Source organism: Carlito syrichta, unplaced genomic scaffold (genome assembly GCF_000164805.1).
Source record: "Carlito syrichta isolate Samal-C Ts95f unplaced genomic scaffold, Tarsius_syrichta-2.0.1 Scaffold304477, whole genome shotgun sequence".
Taxonomy (NCBI): domain Eukaryota; kingdom Metazoa; phylum Chordata; class Mammalia; order Primates; family Tarsiidae; genus Carlito; species Carlito syrichta.
Window position 1 is genome coordinate 382,423 of NW_007248573.1, and position 24,719 is coordinate 407,141.

At 52.6% G+C, this 24,719-nt stretch overlaps 1 protein-coding gene across 1 annotated transcript in view; it reads right to left on the reverse strand.

Annotated features, from left to right (window-relative positions):
- The window catches only part of SPATA13 (spermatogenesis associated 13), a 66,858-nt gene that overhangs the window by 29,977 nt on the left and 12,162 nt on the right, over positions 1 to 24,719 (reverse strand). The window contains 2 exon segments of the mRNA XM_008060026.1: positions 14,983 to 15,127; positions 18,220 to 18,588. Of these exon segments, the coding sequence (XP_008058217.1) occupies positions 14,983 to 15,127; positions 18,220 to 18,588 (514 nt within the window).

A 24,719-nucleotide genomic window follows, 5' to 3' on the forward strand; every position in this document is an offset into this window, starting at 1 on the left:
GCAGGGCCATCAGTTGCAAGGATTCTGCTGGAAACAGCCTTGGCCGAGGCAAACACTTCTCTGAGTCCTGATAAGTGAAATGACTTATCTTCATACCTGTGGGTTACGCATCTGTGGACTCAACTAACTGCAGATAGAAAACACGGGAAAAAATTGCATCTGCACTGAATACGTGCAGGCGGTGTTTCGTCATGATTCCCTGAATAACACAATATAACAACGATGTACACAGCATTGACATTGTATAGGTCTTTTTCATACATTTAAAAAAAATTTTTTTGGTAGAGATGGGGACATGCTATGTTGCCCAGGCTGGTCTCAAACTCCCAGCCTCAAGTGAACCTCCCTCACTGGACTCCTAAAGTGCTGGGATTACAGGCATGAGCCTCTGCATCCAGCCTTGTAGTCGGTCTTATAAATAATCTAGAGGTGGGCTGGGCTTGGTGGCTCAGCCTGTAATCCCAGCAGTTTGGGAGGCCAAGGCAAGTGGATTGTCTGAGCCTGCGGGTTCGAGACCCACCTGGGAAACTTGGTGAGAACCGTCTCTACAATAAATCAAAACTTAGCCAGGTGTGGTAGCACACGTCTGTAGTTTGGTTACTTGGAAGGCTGAAGCGGAAGGATCACCGGAGCCCAGCAGGTCGAGGCTGCAGTGGCCGGGAGCGGCCACTGCACTCCAGGCTGGGCGACAGAGTAAGATTCCAACTAAAAAAAAACTCAAAAAAACAAAAAACTAGAGATGATGTAAAGTATACAGGACAGGGATAGGTCACATGTAAACTCATCATTTTATATCAGGGACTTGAGCTTCCTGGATTTTGGTCTCTGTGGGCACTTGAAACCAGGACCACAGATACCGAGATGACCGTATGATCAACACCCAACATTCCTGGGTGTGAAGTACAGAATAGATGGGGGAGGGGGAGGGAACCAGGGAGACACAGGGCACCCACACCCAACCAGCAAAGCTCTGGGTCACCAGTTCTTCAACCAGCTTTCAAGCCCAGCAGGTCAGATCTGCTTTTGTTTTCTCTGGTTCTTTTTTTTTTTTTTTTTTTTTTTGTGGTTGGGGTCTCACTCTGTCACCCAGGCTGGAGTGCGGTGACAAAATCACAGCTCACTGCAGCCTCAACCTTCTGAGCTCAGGCAATCCTCCCACCTCAGCCTCCCAAGTAGCTGGAATTACAGGCATGCACCACCACACTCAGCTAATATTTTGATTTTTGTTGAGATGGGGGTCTCGCTATGTTGCCCAGGCTGGTCTCAAACTCCTAGGTTCAGGTGATCCTCCTGCTTTGGCCTCCCAGAGTGCTGGGATTATAGGCGTGAGTCACTGTGGCTGGCTAAATCCCTCTACTTCCTAAGTAGTGGGTTATTACATCAACTTTAAGTCTGGCGTGTCCTCACTCTTTCTTTCAAAAACACTTAGTAAGAATAAACACTGGCATATTCACGCAAGCAAACTTTCAGATACTGGTAACATAAGGCCAACATAATTTTTTATTGCCCAGGCTGGTCTCAAACTCCTGGGCTCAATCGATCCTCCCACCTCGGCCTCCCAGAGTGCTGGAATTTCAGGCATGTGTCACTGTGCCTGGCCCCCAAAATACTTTCTTAATAGGGGTAGCCTAACAAATCACTTATAATTCATCCCTAGCATTGACTGGATATTTTCAACTATAAAGTCAGGAAACCATCAACACAAGCTGCCCAAAACAGATGAAATTCCTCAGTCTTAGAACTGAACTCCGCCTGCCCCAGAATCCTGCCTGCCCTGGTGCCAAATGGCAAATCTGAAACTGTTTTCCTGAGAGCTGCAACCTCCTCCTGGCACTGATCTGAAGGGCGTTTCTCACTCTAACACTCCAGCGGCGTCTGACAGGGCTCACCTCTGCCCTGAAGCCCTGGCGTCCTTTGACATCGGGGATGCCACTTACCTGTCCGGCTCCTTTTCTCTGTCTCCCTTGTGAATTTCTTTTCCTTCATTGGTCCCCAAATACTGCCGACCTTCAGAACCCCGCCCAACATTCTCTTCTCATCGTTTGCTTCAAGAGAGATGGGGGTCTTGCTATGCTGCCCAGGCTGGTCCGGAACTTCTGGCCTCAAGCGAACCTCTTGCCTCAGCCTCCCAAAGTGCTGGCATTCCAGGTGTGGGCCACGGCCCCTCTTCTCATTGTCCTTGCCCACCCATGATCACACTCCTTCCCGGAGCTTTAAGAACAAGCCATTTTGCCGAGGACCCAAATCTTGACTGTGGCTTTGGGTCTGCGGCCTCAAATCCCAAGTCTTCATCGAGGGTGTGGTGGTGACACCGCCGGGCTGTCTCGGGGGCCGGATGGGAACCAGCTCCCGTTTCACTAGACACACGGGTGTCAGCACGGGCTCCCCCCTTGCCCAACCTTCCACGGCAGCTTGACCTCCACACTCTCCCTTTCCCCTGTGCTGGCCTTTTCGGGGTGCTGGCTCTGTGGCCGGGAGGTCAGGCGGGCCTCCTCAGGCTGGGCCGGCCACCCCTTGGAAGAGCCAGTCTGATCCTCTCGCTCTGCCTGAAAAGCTTTGGAGGCCACAGAGAGCCCTAGATGCCTTCCTCCTCCTGTGCTGATCTCGGGTGGGGCCCGCCTGCTGGCATCTGGGCCCTACCCCTCACCGGCCAGGTCCTCCCACCTGGAGCAGTGGGCGGCCCCAGCCAGAAGAAGGGATCACGCAATCCCTCCACCAGCACCCTAACTCGAGCCAAAAGAGGTGCACCTCCATCGTGCGTGGGCCGGATCTCCCCGCAAGATAATCAGACCAGAGCGCCGCGCTGTCCTTGTGCAACCTACGCCCATTGTGACTTCCAGCTCCGGCTTCTTTAAGGCCTCACCAGAAAGCCAGAGGCCCTGGGAGGGTCGCAGTCAGTACAGACTCCCTGAGTCTTCCTTTTTTTCGAGTCAGGGTCTCTGTCACCCAGGCTGGAGTGCAGTGGCACAATCACGGCTCATTGCAGCCTCCACCTCCTAGACTCAGGCGATCCCTCTGCCTCAGCCTCCCAAGAAGCTGGGACTACAGGTGTACGCCACCATGCCCGGCTCGCTTTTTAATTGTTTTGTAGAGAAATCTCATTATGTTGCCCAGGCTGGTCTCAAACTCCTGAGCTCAAGTGATCCTCCTATCTCAGCCTCCTAGAGGACTGGGATTCCAGGTATGAGCCACCACGCCTATGCAATTCTTCCATTTCTAGATATTTTATTTAAAAAATTTTTAGGGACAGAATCTTGCTCTGCTGTCCAGGCGGGAGTGCAGCGGTGTGATCACAGCTCATTGCAGCCTCCAGCTCCTGGCCTCAGGTAATTCTCTCACCTCAGCCTCTGAGGTAGCTGGGACTACAGGCATGCCCCACCATATCCGGCTTATTTTTTACTTTATTTTGTAGACATGGAGTTGTCCAGGTTGGTCTTGGACTTCTGACTTCAAGCAATCCTCCCACCTTGGCCTCCCAAAGTGCAGGATTATAAGTGTCAGCCACCACGTCCAGCTGATTCTTCTACTTCTTTTTAAATTTATTTATTTATTATAAAGATGTGGGGTAAAATTCAGGGTTAAGTATATAAACATTGATCATGCAGGTCCCCTTGTTGATGAGGTATGCCCCTCCCTCCCCAATTCTTCCACTTTTCTAAGTGCCCATACTCACCTCAGCTGACCAAAAAGGTTTTTTGCTGAGTCTCTCTGTTTTCTTTTCTTTTCTTTTTTTTTTTTTGAGCCGGAGTCTCCCTCTATCGCCCAAGCTGGAATGCAGTAGCATGTTCACAGCCACCACAGACTCGATCTGCTGGGCTCAGGCGATCCTTCTGCCTCAGCCTCCCAAGTAGCCGAAATTACAGGCACACGCCACCATACCAAGCGAATTTTTTTCATTGGTTGCAGAAACGAGGTCTCACCAAGTTGCCCAGCTGGGTTTTGAACCCCTGGACTCAGACAATCCTCTCGCCTCTGCCTCCCAAAGTGCTGGGATGGAGACTCTTTTTGGTCTCCATTCACAATGCCTTTGCTTACATAATATCTAGACAAGTCTCATCATCCGAATATATACAAATGCCATAAACCGGCGTGCAGTCACGCTCCGGGCTGTTGGGGAGGCCACGGCTCTGTGGCCACAGACAGCAGCCCAGAAAGCCTGGTGTGGGGCATCACGGAGCTCCATGGACACCCCGGAAGCAGCCGTGATCTGACCATTCTGAGGTCTAGCAAGTTCTTAGTTTCCCAGACATACTGTCCTCTCGGGGGCTTCTCAGCAGCACAAGCTGTTCCCAGCCTGGAAAACCCTTCCCCCAGCATCACACTACGGTCTCAGCTTGCTGTCACTGCCTCCAGGAAGTCCTGGGACTTCCCGATCTGACAGGCAGCTCTGTCTATACTCAGCACATGAGCTCCGTCTACACTCGATATGTGTGTGGTCGCGGGGGCCTTTCCTCTCTGCCCACCACACAGGCAGACCTGCGAGGACATGCCCCTTCCTCATGCCTACCTGGCCTCCAGGGCCACCTCTCACTCATGACAGAAAAAAAAAAGAAAATGTAAGCATATTATCCCCATGCGTATCTCAAAGCTTGTGTTCTTGCGATAGATTCTGGTAGAAACAGTGACCAATTTTGGCGCACCTGTGATACTTCTTACTTGCTTTCTTATAGACAGCAGACTGGGAATTTTTAGAACCTCAAGGCAGGTTTTTTTTTGAGTCACTCTGTTGCCCAGACTGTATCGCAGTGGCACACACACATGGCCATTACAGCCTCAACCCACTGGGCTCAGGCAATCCTTCCACCTCAGCATTCCAAGTAGCTGGAACTACAGGTGCGCACCACCAAGCTTGGCTAATTTTTTGATTTATTATAGAGATGAGGTCTCAACAAGTTGTTCAGGCTGGTCTCGAACCCCTGGGCTCAGTCAATCCTCTTGCCTCTGCCTCCCAAAGTGCTGGATTATGTGCGTGAGCCACCACACCTGGCTAAGGCAGGTTTTCAAAATAGATCCTCTTCTCACACAATCACCGGCCGGCTCTGTCTGTATCATGACTTCTAGTTGTTTTCTTATGAGAAATGTGGATTAGTGGTTGTGATTTATGGTTAGACAAAGAGTTTGTCAGCAACTTACATTAACTACTGTGTCTTTCTGGGCAAGAATGAAAGGTTTTGCCTCGGTCAGTTCAGGGCTGGCCTGGATCAACGTGATTCTCTCTCATAGCTCGCAAAAAGTGACTATATTCACAGAAAATTAAAATGCGAAAATAAAAAATCAAATAAAGCAATTGAAAGAAAAATGTTTAGGCTCTAAAAGGCCAACTTGCAAGCCGGGCTCGGTGGCTCAGCCTATAATCCCGCGCCTTTGGGAGGCTGAGGTGAATGGATTGCCTGAGCCCGCGGGTTCGAGACCTGCCTGGGCAGGCGAGACCTCATCTCTACAATAAAATAAAAAAAATCAGCCGGGCATGGTAGCACATGCCTGTAATTCCGGCTACTCGGAAGGCTGAGGCGGAAGGATCGCCGGAGCCCAGCAGGCGAGGCTGCGGTGGCCGGGAGCGGCGACAGAGTAAGACTCCAACTCAAAAAAAAAAATAAACAAATAAAAGGCCAATTTGCCATGTTTGTATCTCCTTAGAAGAGCGTTCTCTCTAGTTTTTTGTTTTGTTTTGTTTTTAGATGAGGTCTTGCTATGTTGCCCAGGCTACTGGACTCGAACTCCTGGCCTCAAGCGATCCTCCCACCTTGGCATCCTAAAGTGTTGAGATTGCAAGCGTGAGCCGCCATGCCCGGCCAGCTTTCACATCTAGCTATGATTGTACCCTGTCTTCTCTCGTTTAATCTTGGCAATATTACTAAGTACTCTAACATAGCAGTTACTGGCTCATAGAAGGGCTTTTGACAGATGGAACAGAGAGAGCGTCATGTTTTGAAAGCGGTGGGGCCCCTGTATCTCCTGACTCCAGAGCATGGGCCGTGCAGTCCTTGGCGTGTGGTGCCTAAAACTCCACTCAAGGGAGCCGCTGAGGACCCCACAGGCTCTGTTCGCTGGGAGATGATTCAGATGGGCCCTTGGCTTATCACAGGAGCAAGCTCATCTGAGGTCTGGACAGGGTAAGTAGAAAGGAAGAATTTCGCAAAGCGATCAAATCAGACTTCTGATCAAAATCTACTTCAGACCAGATAATGAGAGGAAGCATGTCTGAAACACAAAGCAAGTCTGGGAAAATTCAGAGCCCAGGCAGGCAGTGATGGGTGAGCCTTCTCAAATGAGGAAGAAAGCTTCACTAAAAAAGAAAGCAGGCTGGGCGTGGCAGCTCACACCCGCATTCCTAGCACTTTGGGAGGCCAAGGTGGGAGAACTGCTTAAGCCCAGGAGGTTGAGGCTGCAGTGAGCCGTGATCATGCCCCTGCATTCCAGGGCGACAGAATGAGATCCTGACTCAAAAAATTCCCTGAGACTGACTCCTGACAGCCTAGGCACCCTTCCTCAAGCCCAGGGAAGGGGAGGTCATGAAGGTCACCCCTCTCCATGAAACAGCAGTCTTTAGAGGCCGGCAGCCTTCCCTCCATGAGCTGGATAAAGGCACTGATAAGTCCACTGAGATTCATTCCTGACTATGAGCGCAATGCCACACCCACGCAGTCCACACAGGCTAGGTGGGCCTGTTATGGGTGACCATCTTCCCCAGAACTGCAGGACATATAGGAAATAAGCCAAGTCCTCCAAACAGCAGGAGAAGCCGGAGGCCCAAGGAGGCCAGCACAGGGGTGCAGGGATCCAGCCACCAGATGCATCAGTTCATATCTTAGAACAAAACGGAAATCGCCAACGTGCAGTTTCCTGTATTTGGAGAGAGATTCAGCTGTGGGTGTTTGTTGACTTGGAGATTTTTTTGCTTTAACTGTTTTTTTTTTTTTTATCAGAGTCTCACTCTGTCGCCCAGGCTGGACCGCAGTGGCATGCTCACGGCCACTGCAGCCTCAACCTGATGGGCTCAGGTGATCCTTTTGCCTCAGCTGGAACCACAGGCATGAGCCACCACGCCCAGCTAATTTTTTGATTGATTGTAGAGATGAGGTCTTGCCAAATTGCCCAGACTGGGCTCACGCATTCCTCTTACCTCGGCCTCCCAAAGTGCTGGGATTACAGATGTGAGCCACTGCACCCTGCTAATTTTTTTATTTATTGTAGAGATGAGGTCTCACCATGTGGCCCAGGCTAGTCTCGAACCGGTAGGCTCAGGCAGTCCCATCACCTCTGCACCTAGCCAACAGGCTGTTATTATTTGTAAAAAGTTGTTACTATAGAAAATTTCAAATAAACACAAAAGCAGAGAAATTAGGACAGTGAGCCTCCCAGTGATCAATATTTTTCCGATTTTGTTTCAACTATTTTCTACCAATTTTTTTTTTTTAGAGTATTTTTTTTTTTTGAGTTGGAGTCTTACCCTGTCACCCAGGCTGAAGGGCAGTGGCATGCTCCCTGTCACCGCAGCCACAACTGCTAGACTCAGGCGATCCTTCCGTCTCAGGTCTTCCAAGTAACTGGAACTACAGGCACGTGCCACCATGCCCAGATATTTTTTGATTTATTAGAGAGATGAGGTCTCACCAAGTTGCCCAGGTTGGTCTCGAACCCATGGGCTCAGGCAATCCTCTCGCCTCAGCCTCCCAAAGTTCTGGGATTATAGGCATGAGCCACCACGCCAAGTCTTTTTGGAGTATCTTAAAGCAAATCTCACATATCGTATTTTATCCAGAAACTATTTCATTATATACCTGTAACAAATACAGACTTAAAAATAACTGCACAGCCGGGCTCGGTGGCTCAGCCTATAATCCCAGCACTTTGGGAAGCCAAGATGAGTGGCCAAGATGAGTGGTTTGAGACCCACCTGGGCAACTTGGGAGACCTCGTCTCTACAGTAAATCAAAAATTAGCCGGGTGTGGTAGGCTGAGGCGGAAGGATCGCCGGAGCCCAGCAGGTCCAGGCTGCGGTGGCCGGGAGTAGCCACTGCGCTCCAAGTCTGGGCGACAGAGTGAGACTCCAACTCAAAAAAGAAAAACAAATAAAACTGCATGATGATTATTCTAACTAAGAAAATTAACAATAGCTCCTTCATGTTACCAAATACTCAGTCCATGTGAAAATTTCTCTTCTTGTTTCAAAATGATCTTTTTTCTCTTTAAGTTTCTTTTTTTTTTAAGGGATGGGGTTGTACTATGTTGCCCAGGCTGGTCTTAAACTCCTCACCTCAAGTGACCTTCCCACCTCAGCCTCCCCAAATGTTGGGATTATAGGATTACAGGTGTGGGCTACCACATCCAACCTCAAAATGTTTCCACCTCAGGCACCCAAAATGCTGGGATTACAGGATTACAGGTGTGGGCCACCACACCTGACCTCAAAATGACCTTTTTTTTTTGAGTTGGAGTCTCACTCTGTTGCCCAGGCTGGAGTGCAGTGGCACGTTAACAGCCACCACAGCCTTGACCTGCTGGACTCAGGAAATCCTTCTGCCTCAGCCTCCCAAGTTGCTGAAATCACAGGTGTGCGCCACCACACCTGGGTAACGTTTTTGATTTATTGTAGAGACAGACGAGGTCTCGCCAAGTTGCCTGGGCTGGTCTCAAAGCCCTAGGCTCAGGCAATCCTCTGGCCTCAGCCTCCCAAAGTGTTGGGATGACAGGCGTCAGCCACCACACCCAGCCTCAAAATAACCTTTTTACAGCTGGTATGTTGGCATCCATCTGTGGGTTCAATCTAGTCAAAAGCTTCGCTGATATGTAAGCCTGCATCCCTTAGAGCAGGGAAAGGAAGGCATTCCAGGCTGCCCAACTGAAATGCCAGAGGTGGGCCAAAATGGAGCAACTGTCTTTCTAACCCTTTCCTTTTTCCTTTCTTTATTTCTTTTAGAGATGGGGGGGAGGGCCTCACTCTATTGCCCAGGCTGGTCTCAAACTCTTGGCCTCAAGTGATCCTCCCACCTTGGCCTCCCAGAGTGCTGGGATCACAGGTGGAGCCCTTGCACCCGCCCTTCGTCGTCCTTTCTGAGGGGAGGAGAGATGGCCTCAGGAGGCTCTCCTTGTGCAGATTCACGTTCCGGTGCTGCAGGGCCTAGAGGGAAGGGAGAAGAGCAAGCCGGGGAAGGGTAGGGCTGGGTCTGTCAGAATACACTCAGCCCTGTGGGAATTCTCCCTGCAAAAGAAGCTGTTTAATGATCACGTGAGACCGGGCGCGGTGGCTCTAATCCCAGCACTTTGCGAGGTTGAGCTGAGAGGATGGCCAGGGGTTCGAGACTAGCTTGGGCAACTTGGTGAGACCTTGTCTCCACAATATTAAAAAAAAAAGTTAGCCAGGCGTGGTGGCACACGCGTGTAGTTCCAGCTACTTGGAAGGTGTGCCCAGCAGGTCGAGTCTGCGGTGGCCGTGAGCGTGCCACTGCACTCCAGCCTGGACGACAGAGTGAGACTTTGACTCAAAAAACAAAAACAAATCCTGTGGGCCCAGCGTGGCGGCTCACACCTGTAGTTTCAGCACTTGGGGAGGCCAAAGCTGGAGGAGTGCTTGAGGCCAAGATCTCAAGACCACCCTGGGCAACATCTCAAGACCGCAGCTCTGCGAAAAATAGAAAAAATTAGCCAGGTGTGGTGGTGTGCGCCTGCAGTCCCAGCTACTCAGGATACTGAGGTGGGAGGATTGTCTGAACCCAGGAGGTCGAGGCTGTGGTGAGCTGTGATCCTACCACTCACTACACTCCAGTCTGGGTGACAGAGGGAGACCCTGACTCAAAAGCAGACAAACAAATAATCTTGTGGGCCAGGCATGGTGGCTCTCGCCCGTGAGCCCAGCACTTTGGAAGGCAGAGGCGGGAGAATCCTTTGAGGCCAGGAGTTTGAGACCAGTCTGGCCAACATCTCAAGACCCAACCTCTGTAAAAAATAGAAAAAAAATTAGCTGGGTGCGGTGGCTTGTGCCTGTAGTCCCAGTCACTCGGGAGGCTGGGGTGGAGGATCGCTTGAGCCCAGGAGATCAAGGCTGCCATGACTGCACTCCAGCCTGGGGGAAAGGGAAAGTTCCTGTCTCTAAATCATAACAATAATCACGTGGACATGCTGCCGAGTCACCTTCTGCCGGCTCGGTGGGCTCAACAAAAATAAAGAACGTGAAAAAGCAGAAGGCCATGGAGGCCGAGCTGGGCTAGACCACAAGAAGCCTGGCCTTCCCTGAAAAGCCTAATGACACGGTTCTCTGAAGGGCCCAGGCAGCGGCTGTGGAAAGCTGATTACAGTGAGGCCTTCTGTAATGGAGGGGTGAGACCTGCTCCTCTGGCAAGAGCTTGCCAGCTGGGCTGGGGTCTGTCCTCCTTCCCTAACGGGCCCTCCGGATCTGGGAACACTCCTGCCCTGTCCCTGTCCCGGGCTGGGGTCTGTCCTCTTCCACTTCCAGGTTCCCCAGACCCGGGGACATCCCTGCGCCGTCCCTGTCCTGGCATCTCTCAGGACTCCCAGGAAGGAAGCATGAGACCGCATCCCCCCACATGGCCCCATAAAGATGGCGTCCCGTGGGTCCCACGGGCAGTCTAGGGCCGCCACGCTGCCAGGATAGGATGCAGGGTTGGAGCCAGGGACTGGATGCGGGGGGATGGCTCACCACGGCCAGAGGCCACAACCGGAAACCGAGGCTGACACAGAAGCTGCTTCTGGGGGTGACTCAAGGGGCCCTTGCGACATGTCCTCTTCCCACCCAGGAACTCTGCTCTGTCGAAACTGAACCTGGGCCCCCAAGGAGGAGCGTTTCCTCTGGGGTCACGGCCGGCCCCCCGACGTGGGCTTTTTAACTTCAACGTTCAACGCGCGCCAGGGGACGGGGGTGGCTCTGGGGTCGCTGCCACCACTGGTTCTCAGCTGGACTCAGGCAACGGCCTCTGAATGAGCCTCCCTTCCCCGGCTTCTCCAGCTTCCCTGCCTCCCTGGAGTCGATCAGGATGCTCTACTCCCCTGCGGGGGGCTTTGCGTCACACAGAGGCCAACCCAGCACCCCTCAAGCCCTGAAGTGCCCTTTCCAGTCACTGCCCACCAGTGTCCTCTTCCATCCCCTGAGGCGCGGTCGCTCTGGCCTCCTCGCCGAAGCCCTGCACGTCACACTCCCGCCGTCTGTCTCTGGGCACCTGCAACGCCCTCCGCCAGGGTGTCTCCTCCCTCCATCTCCACCTGGCTGCTGCCCACCCACCTGGCAAGGTTCCCCTCCAGCATCACTCCTTGGGAGGCAACCACCCCCTCCTGCTTCTCCCTGCTCACATGATCCCAGCCACCTCCTGAGCTGTCACTGTCACTGGGGCCTCAGAAGATCCTATCTGTTGACTTACGGAATCTGTCGGAGTGCTGAGATGTACACTTTGGAGTCGGGGGTCTCACTCTGTCGCCCAGGCTTGCAGGCTCATGGCCACCAGTCTCAACCTGCTGGGCTCAGGCGATCCTCCCACCTCAGCCTCCCGAGTAGCTGGGACTACAGGCATGTACCACCACACTGGCTAATTTTCTAATTTCTTGTAGAAATGAGGTCTTGCTATGTTGCCCAGGCTGGTCTTGAACTCCTGGCCTCCTGTGATTCTCCTGCCCTGGCCTCCCATAGTGCTGGGATTACAGGTGTGAGCCACCATGCTTGCACTGAGAAGCGCACATTTTTGTGAGGCTTTCATCTCAGCTGAATCCCACCCTCTCTGCTTCCTCCCCCTCAGTCTTCCACTATGGCTGGGTCTGTGGCTCAAATTGACCTCAGGTCATCAGTAAGGAGGAGGCACCACGAGAGAACTGGAGAAGGAAGGCGATCACCGAAGGCCCTAGCCTCAAAGCTGTTTGCTGTGACCGCCAAGCTCTGGGGTGTCAGAGCAGACCCAGTCATGCAGGGAGGGGATGCACTGTGTGTGAACAACGCCTCTCCTGGCTGTGTTTGTCTTTTTTTTTTAGTTGGAGTCTCATTTTGTCGCCCAGACTGGAGTGCAGTGGCACACTCATGACCACGGCACCCTTGACCTGCTGGGCTCAGGTGATCCCTCCAACTCAGTCTTCCAAGTAGCTGGAACTACAGGTGTGTGCCACTGCACCTGACTAATTTTTTGATTTATTGTACAGAGGAGGTCTTGTCGTGTTGCCCAGGCTGGTCTCGAACCTGTGGGCTCAGGCAATCCTCTCGCCTCCGCCTCCCAAAGTGCTGGGATTACAGGCGTGAGCCACCACACCCAACTTGTGTTTGTCTTGATGGCACTACTTGCTCTGTGAACCATGTACTTGTCCATGTATTATCCTCTCACTGGAAGGCAAGATACTGAAAGGGCTTTGTTCCGTTCGAGGCTGTCACCTGGTCCATGGTGAGCCCTTGATGGCTACTGAATAAATGAATGAAAGCATGAATGAACACATGTCGGACCTGTCCAGGATCTAGCCCTGTTTCTAATCTCTCCGGAGCTCTCTTGACAGAACCACCTGCCCTCCACCGTCCCCAGGCTCTACCCATGCACCTGCCTCCACATACCCAAGGCAAGGAATCCTTGGAGGTGCCCAGTCCTTCTATGCCAGCGCCACCAGGTGGCAGATGCGTCACCCAAGCTTGGAGCCTTGGGTCCTCCATCCTGAAAACCTTGACTCCGGGGTGAGTGGCAGAAGGAAAGGCTGGCCTCATCCTGGGAGGTGCCGAGGCCAGTCTTCTGTCCCACGGCCTCCTGTGGTTCCTTGCTCCCAGGAGCAGCCCTGATGACTGTCCACAGGCCAGCTTGGCTCCCCAATCATCCACCAATGCTGGGAGCACCTGGCCCCCTTCCAATAAATTCCCTTTTTGCTTAAGCTGGAGTTAACAGAGTTAGTTTCTGTTGTTTTTCAGCAAAGGAACCACCAAATTAAAACTACAGGCCAGCGATGGTGGTTCATGCCTATAATCCCAGCCCTTTGGGAGGCCCAGGTGGGAGGATCACTGGAGCCCGGGAGTGGGCAATGCAGACAAGAGACCTTGTCTCTACAAAAAATAGAAAATAGAAGAATCGCCAGGAGTGGTGGTGCCTGAAGCCTCAGCTACTTGGGAGGCTGAGGCGGGAGGATCGCCTGAACCCAGGAGGTGGAGGCTTCAGTGATCGTGCCACTGCACTCCAGCCTGGGTGACCCAGTGAGTCACAGAAAGCAAGAGGTAAGCCGTGTGTGGGGCTGGAGGGGGCGTCTTCTGTGTCCCACCACCCTGAACACGTCTCATCTCTACCTGCTCTTAAAGACAGAGAGCAGCACCCAGTGACGGTCGTGTCTGCATGATGTCCCCCAGACGGTGATGAAGTCCTAACCCTCAGGACCAGAGTGTGACTGTATTTGGAAGAGCTGCCTTTAGATGATCAAGTTAAGACGGGGTCATGGGGGTGGGCCCAAGTCCGGGAAGACTGGAGTCCTCATGCAGGGGAGATGTGGACACAGAGGCATAGATATGCACACAGGAGAACGCTGGGTAGACAGGACGCCATGAGTGATGCCGGGCAGACGGCATGGCCATGAGGGTGACGCTGGATGGATGGCATGGTCAGGAGTGACACCGTGCGGACGGGTGGATGGGATGGCCATGAGGTGACATGGCAACCAGCCAGGAACGCAGGCTCCCAGCCGTGCAGACAGAGGCTGTCCTGTCCTGCCCCAGGAAGGAACCACCCTGCCGACCCCAAGCTCGGACTCCTAGCCTGGGACTTGGTTCTGTAGGGACCTCCATGGCAAGGGTGCGGGACACAGACTTCACATGAGAAGCAAGCTGCTCCCACTAGGGGCCACTGATGGCACGCAGAGTACCTACCTGGCCAGCAGGGGACCATCCTTCCCCCAAGATGAGCCGGCCCCACCCAAGACACACGGCGCCTTGGCTGGAGGGAAGCACCCCAGGGCGACTGCCAACAGGCCACGAGATAGCTCTCCAGGTTGGTCATGGCAACCCAGGACACAGATCCCCAGGACACAACTCCCAGGACATGCTCCCATGACACAGCACCCAGGACATGGCTTTCCAGGACACGGCTCCCAGGACACAGCTCTCAGGACACGGCTCCCAGGACATGACTCCCCGGGACACAGCTCCTCAAGAGATAGCTCCTGGGACACAACTCCCCGGGACATGACTCCCCGGGACACAGCTCCCAGAACACAGCACCCCAGGACACATCTCTCAGGATACGACTCCCAGGACATGGCTCACAGAGAATGGCACCCCAGGACAGGGCTCCTGGACACGCCTCCTCAGGATATGGCTCCCAGAACATGGCACCCCAGGACACGGCTCCCAGGACACGGCTCCTAGACACGCCTCCCTGGGACGCGACTCCCCGGAACATGGTTCCCCGGGACATGGCTCCCAGGACACGGTTCCCAGGACACAGCTCCTGGAACACAGCTCCCAGACACAACTCCCTGGGACACAACTCCCTGGGACATAGCTCCCAGGACACGGTTCTCAGGATCCGACTCCCCAGGATATGGCTCCCAGGACACAGCTCCCAGGACACGACTCCTAGGACACAGCTTCCCAGGACACAGCTCCCAGGACATGGTTCCCCAAGAGATAGCTCCTGGGACATGACACCCTGGAACATGGCTTCCCAGGACATAGCTCTCAGGACACAGCTCCTAGACATGACTCCCTGGGACACCACTCCCTGGGACATGGCTTCCCAAGAGACAGTTCCCAGGACACGACATCCTGGGATACGGCTCCCCAGGACACGGCTCCCAGAACACAGCTCCCTGGACACAGCTCCCAGACACGACTCCCTGGGACACAGCTCCCTAGGACATGCCTCCCAGAACATGGCACCCCAGGACACAGCTCCCAGGACATGGCTCTCAGGACACGCCTCTCCAGGACACGGCTTCCCAGGACACAACTCCCCAAGAGATAACTCCCGGGACATGATACCCCAGGACACAGCTCCCAGCAGCCTGACCGGGGCAGGGACTCACCGTTGGACGCTCTCATCTGTCGCCGGCGTCCCACGCGGTCCAGCCCGATGGGGGTGCTCTGGGACAGTGCGAAGGGCCGGAAGCGGGCGGACACGGCCTTGTAGGGCGGCACCTGGTGTGCCGGCAGGGGCGGCCTGGCAGCCGGCTGCAAAGGAAGCGGAGCGGTGAGGGGCCAGGAAGTGGCAGGCCTGCGAGCGACACCCCATGCTGACACCTCGGAGCAGCCACAGATGTGCTGCCGCCCACAGCCTCAGCAGCACCGTGCATCCACCGAGTCCGCCTCGCGGAGGCTGGCCACGTCTGCCGGCCACATGCCAGGCGCCACTGGTGGGGCAGAGGCCTGAGAAGACGAGAGGCTGGTTTAGGGAGGTGGCGAGGGTCAGAGGCACCTTCCCAGGAGCGGCGTCTGCAGAGGCGAGGACAGGGCCCTCGGCCCTGCACTGCAGGCCTCCCCGCAGGGCCTCCACAGAGCCTGGCACCGCCACCCTGGACGGGTGGTGGACCTGAAAATAGCTCCCATGTACTTACACTAGCACCAGGGCTGAGCTTCATTTAACAGAAGAGCTGGTTTTCCACGAGTTTACCTAGCTCTCTCCAGACCTGTCCATAATGTCCTTCTGGCCGGGTGCAAAGGCCTCATGCTTGAGGTGGAAGGATCACCTGAGGCCAGGAGGTTGAGATCAGTCTGGGCAACATAGGAAGACCTCGTCTCTACAAAAATCTTTTAAAAAATCAGCCAATGGCCGGGAGCAGTGGCTCACGCCTATAATCCCAGCACTTTGGGAGGCCGAGGTGAGAGGACTGCCTGAGCCTATGGGTTCGAGACCAGCCCTGGCAACTTGGTGAGACCTCATCTCTGTAATAAATAAAAAAGTTAGCTGAGCATGGTGGCATGTGCCTGTAGTTCCAGCTACTTGGAAGGCTGAGGGGGAAGGATAGCTTGGGTCCGGCAGGTCAAGGCTGCAGTGGCCAGGGGCATGCCACTGCCCTCCAGTCTGGGTGACAGAGTAATACTCCCAACTCAAAAAAAAAAAATCAGCTAGGTACGGCAGCTTACACCTGTAGTTCCAGCTACTCCGGAGATCAAGGTGGGAAGATCACTTGAGCCCAGAAGGTTGAGGCTGCAGAGAGCCATGACTGTGCCACTATGCTCCAGCCTGAGCAACAGAGCAAGACTCTGACTCAAAAAAAAAAGTCCCTCTGGTTTTCCATTAGAACAGTTTTTGTAACCACGCATCGAAGGCCCTTTGGTTCATGTATTCCTTAGGCATTCTTTTTTCTTTATTTTATTTTATTATTTATTTATTTATTTATTTGTGAGTCAGAGTCTCAATCTGTGGCCCACACTGGTGTACAGTGGCACATTGCTCATGGCCACTGCAGCCTCAAACTGCTGGGCTCAGGTGATCATCATTCTTTTTTATTTTTTCTGAGTCGGAGTCTCACTCTGTTGCCCAGGCTGGAGTGCAGGGGCACGCTCACAGCCACTGCAGCCTCCACCCGCTGGGCTCAGGCAATCTTTCCACCTCAGCCTTCCCAGAAGCTAGAACCACAGGCATATACCACCACGCCCGGCTAGTTTTTTGATTTATTGTAGAGACGAGGTCTGGCCAAGTTACCCAGGCTGCTCTCAAACCCGTGGGCTCAGACAATCCTCTCACCTCCAACCTCCAAAGTGCTGGGATTGTATGCATGAGCCACTGCGCCCGGCAACTCTTCTTTATTTTTAAAATGTAATACATGCATTTCTTTTTTACAATTCCTTAGGTTTTCTTAGGATTTCCCACCCAACTCCTTAAGTTACATTACAGTGCAGAAGATTACTCCACTCCTTTTTGGTACTCTGAAATGGAATGATTTCTAAGCAATTCAGCTCTTCCCTGGAGTGTGTTTCCAGTTAAAACAGATGACAGCTTGCTTCAGTTCAGAATTACTTCCCAGCAGGTGAAGCATCTTAAAAGATTCTTAGAGATTTCATGGTATTCTTCAATTTATTATTTTTTACCTTAAAAATTCAACTCAATTCAATTAAACAATAGTTTTTTTGGATTTGTTTTTTTTTGAGTTGGAGTCTCACTCTGTCACCCAGACACGCTCACAGCCACTGCAGCCTTGACCTACTGGTCTCAAGAGATCCTTCCACCTCAGCTTTCCAAGTAGCTGGTACTACAGGCATGCACCACCATGCCTGGCTAATTTTTTTTTTTTTTATTATTGTAGAGATGCAGTCTTGCCAAGTTGCCGAGGCTGGTCTTGAACCTGTGGGCTCAGCCAATCCTCTCACCTTGGCTTCCCAAAGTGTAGAGATTATAGGTGTGAGCCATGACATCTAGGACTTTTAATCGAATGTTTCCTATCCTCAACTACTGAGTACCTGATAAGCCCTTGTCAGGTGACTAAAACATAGACAGGATCCATTTAATCTACTGTCAGCTGGACACGATGGCTCACACCTGTCATCCCAGCATCTTGGGAGGTGGAGGCGAGAGGGTTGCCTGAGCCCTAGAGGTTCAAGACCAGCCTGGGCAACTTGGTAAGACCTCATCTCTACAATAAATCATAAAATGTAGCCAGGCATGGTGGTAACTACAGGGCATGCGCCTGTAGTTCCAGCTACTTGGAAGGCTGAGGCTGAAGGATTGCCTGAACCCAGCAGATTGAGGCTGTGGTGGCCGTGAGCGTGCCACTACACTTCAGCCTGGGTGACAGAAGGAGACTCCAACTCAAAAAAAAGAAAAAAATCTGTCAAACCATTCGCAAAGTTGCAACTTGGAAGTAAGAAGTAAGTAAAAGGTAAAAACAAAACAAAACATCAACAATAAAAAACAAGCTTCCTTATTTCCTAACAATCAAATTGATTTCTTCGGTATTTCCTTCTCATCTCTGCATCTCAGCAGAGGATAACACTTGCTTTTTTAGGAATTACTTCTTCCAGGAAACTCATTCATAGGCACGGCCACCTCCCCCTGGTTCAGGTCTCAGGTGATTAAGAAGCCAGCGGCATACACATCTTATTTGTGATTCCAGAAGAAGAGGAGTGTTAGTGAAGGTGCCAGGTTCAGGTAGTTAGTTCAAATTCACATGTGTTTTCAGAGTCAGGAAGGAGAGATGGAGAGCAGGGGCTGTACCCTCCCAAAGGAAGGAGGAGGAGGAGGAAGAAGAGGAGAGAAGGTCTGGCTAAGAGCAGACAGGGCCAGGCCGGACATCCCGGGGGCTGCGGGAAGCCCCCACTCTTACTTGGCTCAGTAGAGTGTCCATTTCTTCCATCTGGCTGTTCCCATAGAAGCTGACCCCACCAATCACCGACATGGGGCGGCGTCTCCGGGGCCCCCTGGGGCAGCCCGAGGGAGCATTCTGGCCCACGGGGCCGCCGGAGGTCTCGCCCGCCTGGGGGTCCCCGTCCACACAGTCCTCCTCCTCCTGGGGATCCACGGCAACCGCGTCTTCGGGGATGGACAGACTGCGGCTGGCCGGCTGGCCGTAGTCGGAGAGTGGCCGTGGCCTGGACCGCCACCCAGAGCCCCATGTCCTCCGGGTGAGCCTCTGCGCCTCCGTGCTCTCCTCCTCCTGGGACGGTCCTCGCCTCCAGGGCTCCTCGGTGAAAACCTTTTCAAAGGCGACAAGTCAGGTGAGCTCAGACAGCCAGGAAGATGTCGGGAGAGAACTGGCGTTTCCGTGTCCTCCCACCCGCCCCCGACTTTCTAGCTTTGCTTGTTTGTTTAGGAGAGTTATTTGTGTGCTAGAAGAACTGCAGTCTCGACCTGCTGAGCTCAGGTGATCCTCCCACCTCACCCTCCCCAGTAGCTGGGACTACAGGCATGTGCCACCACACCCAGCTAATTTTTTGAGGTTTTTGTAGAGACAGGAGTCTCGCTATGTTGTCTAGGTTGGTCTCGAACCCCTGGGCTCAAGCCATCCTTTCACTTCGTTTTCCCAAAGTGCTGGTGTGAGCCACCGTGACCAACCCGAGAATAAGTTTCTTGGTAGAACTTTGTCATCTGACAAGAAGCAGATACTTCCCAGAGAACTCAGCTGTCACAAATCCCCCCTGGGAGTTGCCTGTAACCAGGGAAGACAGGAGAATCCACACCTAGACAGACATCACCACAAAATGACCCCACCTCTCACCTGTTCCTAAAAGCCTGTTCACTTTTCCTAAAAGTTCCCTTCTCTCCACTTCCTCCCCTACTAGTATAGCACATGAGCCTTGAATTATCTGTATTTTTTTTTCTTGAGTTGGAGTCTCTCTCTGTTACCCAGGCTGGAGTGCAGTGGCACGTTCACAGCTACCGTGGCCTTGTCCTGCTGAGTTCAGATGATCCTTCCACCTTAGCCTTCCAAGCAACTGGAATAACAGGCGTACCACCACATCCCAATTTTTTTTTAATTTATTGTAGAGACGAGGTCTCCCCAAGTTACCCAGGCTGGTCTTGAACCCCTGGGATCAGACAATCCTCTTGCCTCTGCCTCCCAAAGTGCTGGGATGACAAGGGTGAGCCACCACATCCAACCCTAGCCTTGAATTCTAACCACTTCCTGGAGTCACATTTTTCTGTGAACTCATACACGCATGCACATGCACACACACACAGAAATAAACACCTGTTTTCTTTTGCTAATCTGTCCACTGTCGGTTTAATTCACAGGCCCACAGAGAACAGGCCTAAGAAAGTAGTTACAAGTGTTTCCTCCCCAAAATCACCACCAGGAAATATGAGAGAAATCAAGGGGGAAAAAAAAATCAATATTATTTTCTGCATTACATATGAAAAACAGATCATTGGCCGGACTCAGTGGCTCAGCCTGTAATCCCAGTACTTTGGGAAGCTGAGATGAGTGGATTGCCTGAGTCCACGGGTTCAAGATCAGCCCGGGCAACTTGGCGAGACCTTGTCTCTACAATAAATAAAAAATTAGCCAGGCGTGGTAGCACGTGCCTGTAGTTCCAGCTATTTGGAAGGCTGAAGTGGAATGATCGAAGGAGCCCAGCAGGTCGACGCTGGGGTGGCCGTGAGTGTACATGCCACTGCACTCCAGCCTGGACGATGGAGTGAGACACCAACCCCTCCCAAATTAAAATAAAATAAAAATAGAAGTGAATAATAAGCCGGACATGGCGGCTCACGTCTGTCATCCCAGCACTTTGGGAGGAGGAGGAGGCAAGAGAATTATCCGAGGCCACGAGTTCGAGACCTGCCTGGGTGACTTGGCGAGACCTCGGCTCTACAATCAATTAAAAAAAAAAATTACTGAGTCAACTGGCACAGACAACTTAAGTACACAGTGAGAATAAACCCAATCACGAGATCACCCTGTGAATAAAAAGTTCAGAAATGGGCTAGAAAACAAAAACGCAAAATCGCAGACAAGGGGTCGTGTAACCGTTCACAAATGTACAGGCAATGTGTTTTGCTTGTTTTTCAGTTAGTTTTTTTGGGGGGTGGGGAGGTCTTGGTTTGTTTTGTCTCTGCCCTTACCCAGCATGCAGCCTGCGTCTCCTGAGTGAGGCCAAAAATAAGGAAACACTCCGGGAAGTGGTGGAGGCTGGGCACGGGCAGGTGTGCCAAAGCAGGTCAGCAGCCGGCAGGGGCCGGGCCTGGATTATTCCTTTAACTCCTCATGCCTTGGCGTCCACACAGCAGAGTGCCTATAAAAACCAACCGCAAGGCCGGGCACGGAGGCTCACGCCTGTCATCCCAGCACTTTGGGAAGCCATAATGCAAGGACTGCTTGAACTGCAGAGTTCGAGATCAGCCTGGGCAACACAGTGAGACCTTGTCTCTACACACACACACACACACACACACACACACACACACACACACACACACTCAAAAAATCTGTGGGGCATGGTGGCGTGAGCCTGTAGTTGCAGCTACTCGGTTTACCTGAGCCCAGCGGTTGCAGTGAGCTGTGATCGTGCCACTGCACTCCAGCCTGGGCAACAGAGTGAGACCCCGACTCAAAAACAAAAATCAACAGAAAAAGGCAGTTCTACATTCAGTATTTTTACAGTTCTCCTGAAGACATAAAAGGAGAAAACACTCCCTCAGAAGGTACCGAATGTTCTAGAAATAGCAGAAACTAGTTAAGGGGGTAATACCTAAGCTCGAAACGTCTATATACTCCCTGCAGTAGTGCAGAGGAAGGGATGGGGGAAACTTCAGCATGAAGCTCACACTCAAACCCTGATTTTCAGCAAAAGACAGCTGGATTCCTTGAAAAACAACCGCAAACTTTGAAGGATATTCTAAAACTGCATCTTTCCCCCCCCAAAAGGCTACGTACTTCTGAAATCTCCCCGGGGTTGATCCTGGGAGTGCAGCTGGACTGTGAGTCTTCTTGGAACGACAGACACACACGCACCCCAAACAACCTTCCCCGAGAGCTGGGACCTACCACAACTCGAGGTGTGGGCATCAGGGGCCCACGGACACACGGCAGGAACAGGCAGCAGCCAGCCACGTCCATGCCCTGGGAGTCTGCCCTGCCTTCCCGACGTGGTCACCAGGACCTGCGGGCCACGCCAGAGCTCTGCTTGCTAAATGGCTCCACCCGGCTCTCTCAGCTCCAATGACCAGTTCATACCAGCCATAAACTCGGTAAACACACTTTTCATGGCATCCCTGCCCTTTTAACCGTTGCTCCTCCGTAGGTACTTGAAGTGCTTGCCTTGGTCATGAGTACATCTTTTTATAAGCCAACATAGACCATGGTTCCTGCAGCCAGACACTTCCAAACAACTTTTTTCTTAAACTACAGTGAAAGTAAATTATTAACCAGAGGAAAACAGGAAAGACTTGCACAGAATAACTTAATTTCACATAGATCTGTTCAGAAGCCTGTACTCAAAGTGCAGACGGTCACACAGCAAGCATCAGGGATTGAACTGTGTCCCCCAAAAGATGAGTTGAAGCCCTAACCCTCGGCACCCGTGAACATGATTTTCTTTGGAGATTGGTTCTTCACGGATGTCAACATGAGGCTGCCGTGCTCCTCTGGTCACAGGAGCATGAGGGTGGAGTGGGCAGATGCTGGGCACTTCTGGGGGGGGAGGGAGGGGACACATGGCAACACACCAGGCACCCGCCCCCCTACTGGGGGAGAGAGGGCCTGCCAGAAGCCCAAATACCACCTGCGAACAGCCTACTTATATAGCAAATCCTCGTGTGTACTCTAAAATTTAAAAAATGACAGGCTGGGTGTGGTGGCTCACGCCTATAATCCCAGCACTTTGGGAGGCTAAGGTGAAGGTGAGAGGCTTGCCAAGCCCACGGGCTTGAGATCAGCCTGGGCAACTTGGCGAGACCTCATCTTTACAATAAATCAAAAATTTAGCCAGGCATGGTGGTACAAGCCTGTAGTTCCAGCTACTTGGAAGGCTGGGGTGGAAGGATCGTCTGAGCCCAGCAGGTCGAGGCTGTGGTGGCCGTGAGTGTGCCACTGCCCTCCAGCCAGGGCGACAGAGTGAGACTCCAACTCAAAAAAAAAAAGGACAATGAGGTCGTCCTGGATTAAGAGGGCCTTGTTCCCACAGCCGGTGTCCTTATAAATCAAGGGAAATTTGGACAGAGATAAACACAAAGACAGGCCGGGGAGAATAGAGGCAGGGATCGAGTGACACTCCCACAAGCCCAGGATATGGAGCCAGGCAATCCCTAGGAGCTGGGAGAGGTGAGAAAACTCCTCCCTGGCGCCCTGGAGGAACTGTGGGCCTGTCAGTCAAGCTTCTGGCCTCCAGAACTGCGAGGGAACATGTGTAACACGTGTCTGGGGTCTTAAGCTACTCAGCAAGTGGCAATTTGTTACAGCAGTCCTGGGACACTCGCAAGGAAGGTAATTCAGAAGAAAGCATCACTGGCAAGGGCGTTACAGGGACTTCATGAAGACTTGATCAAAAAAATTAAAGCATAGGGACCCCGCAGTGCCAAAGGTTTCCTAAAGATGCACGTTTGTGCAAAGCCAACCTGGAGGCTTTTCCTAGGGGACCACAGTCCTGGGTGCCACAAGGGATCTGTGCACAGTCACAGTGTGGGCTGGAGGGAAGATGCCTTAGCAGCAGACGCCATGGAGAGTGGTGTAGGCCCCACGTAGTGCGGAGGGTTTTGGACGCCTGCAAGAGGCCAGGCTTGCCGGGCTTCGGTGGCTCAGCCTGTAATCCCGCGCCTTTGGGAGGCTGAGGTGAGTGGATTGACTGAGCCCGTGGGTTCGAGACCCGCCTGGGTAGGCGAGACCTCATCTCTACAATAAATAAAAAAAAAAATTAGCTGGGCGTGGTAGCGCACGCCTGTAGTTCCAGCTGCTTGGAAGGCTGAGGCAGAAGGATTGCCAGAGCCCAGCAGGTTGAGGCTACGGTGGCTGGGAGCGGCCACTGCACTCTAGTCTGGGCGACAGAGTGAGATTCCAACTCAAAAAAAAAGAGGTCAGGTTTATGCCAGGCACATATCACCTCACTTTACTTACATGGCTGCCCCGGAAGGCAGGTACCATCACCACATGGTACCAGTTAAGACACTGAGGCCAAAACAAATAAGATGGGCTGGGTGCGGTGACCCAAATTTATAATCCCAGTTTTGGGAGGCCGAGGTGAGAGGATTTCCCAAGCCCAGGGGTTCCAGACCAACCTGGGCAACTTGGCGAGACCTCATCTCTACAATAAACCAAAAAATTAGCCAGGCGTGGTGGCGCGTGCCTGTAGTTCCAGATACTTGGAAGGCTGAGGCAGAAGGATTGCTTGAGCCCGGCAGGTCATGGCTGCAGTGGCCCTGAGCATGCCACTGCACTCCAGCCTGGGTGACAGAGTGAGACCACAACTCAAAACAACAACAAAAAAGAAAGACAAAGCCTCCTGCAGCCTGGAGAGCTTGCCACTTGCTTTTACAGGAGGAAACCAGGGCTTTGTAGATATTCTTATCTCAGCTGGGGAACTGCCTTGAGGGAGGGGAGGGAGAGGAACAGTCCCAACAAGCGCCCTGGGCAAACCCTTGAAATCCACAGACCCTTTGTCACAAGCCCATTTCCACAGACACAATAACAGAAGGTTACAAAGTAAGCTGATAATTTTATAATACGATGCTCAGAATATTAAAATAACTATACTATAGAAACAGAGGGTCAGACATGGTGGTGCACACCTGTAGTCCCCAGAGTGAGACTCTGACTCAAAAAAATAAAAATAAAAATGAGCGGTCGGGCACGGTGGCTCCCGCCTATAATCCCAGCACTTTGGGAGGCCGAGGCGAGAGGACTGCCTGAGCCCACAGGTTCGAGACCCACCTGGGCAACTTGGCGAGACCTCATCTCTACAATAAATCAAAAAATTAGGCAGGCGTGGTGGGGCATGCCTATAGTTCCAGCTACTTGGAAGGTTGAGGCAGAAGGATCATTGGAGCCCAGCAGGCCGAGGCTGCGGTGGCCGTGAGCGTGCCACTGCACTCCAGCCTGGGCAACAGAGTGAAACTCCAACTCAAAGTAATAAATAAATAAATAAATAAGAGCAGCTGTGAAGCCGGGCTCGGTGGCTCAGCCTGTAATCCCGTGCCTTTGGGAGGCTGAGGTGAGTGGATTGCCTGAGCCCGGGGGTTCAAGACCCTCCTGGGCAGCGAGACCTCATCTCTACAATAAATCAAAAAATCATCCGGGCGTGGTAGCACATGCCTATAATTCCAGCTACTTGGAAGGCTGAGGCGGAAGGATCGCCGGAGCCCATCAGGTCGAGGCTGCGGTGGCCGGAAGCG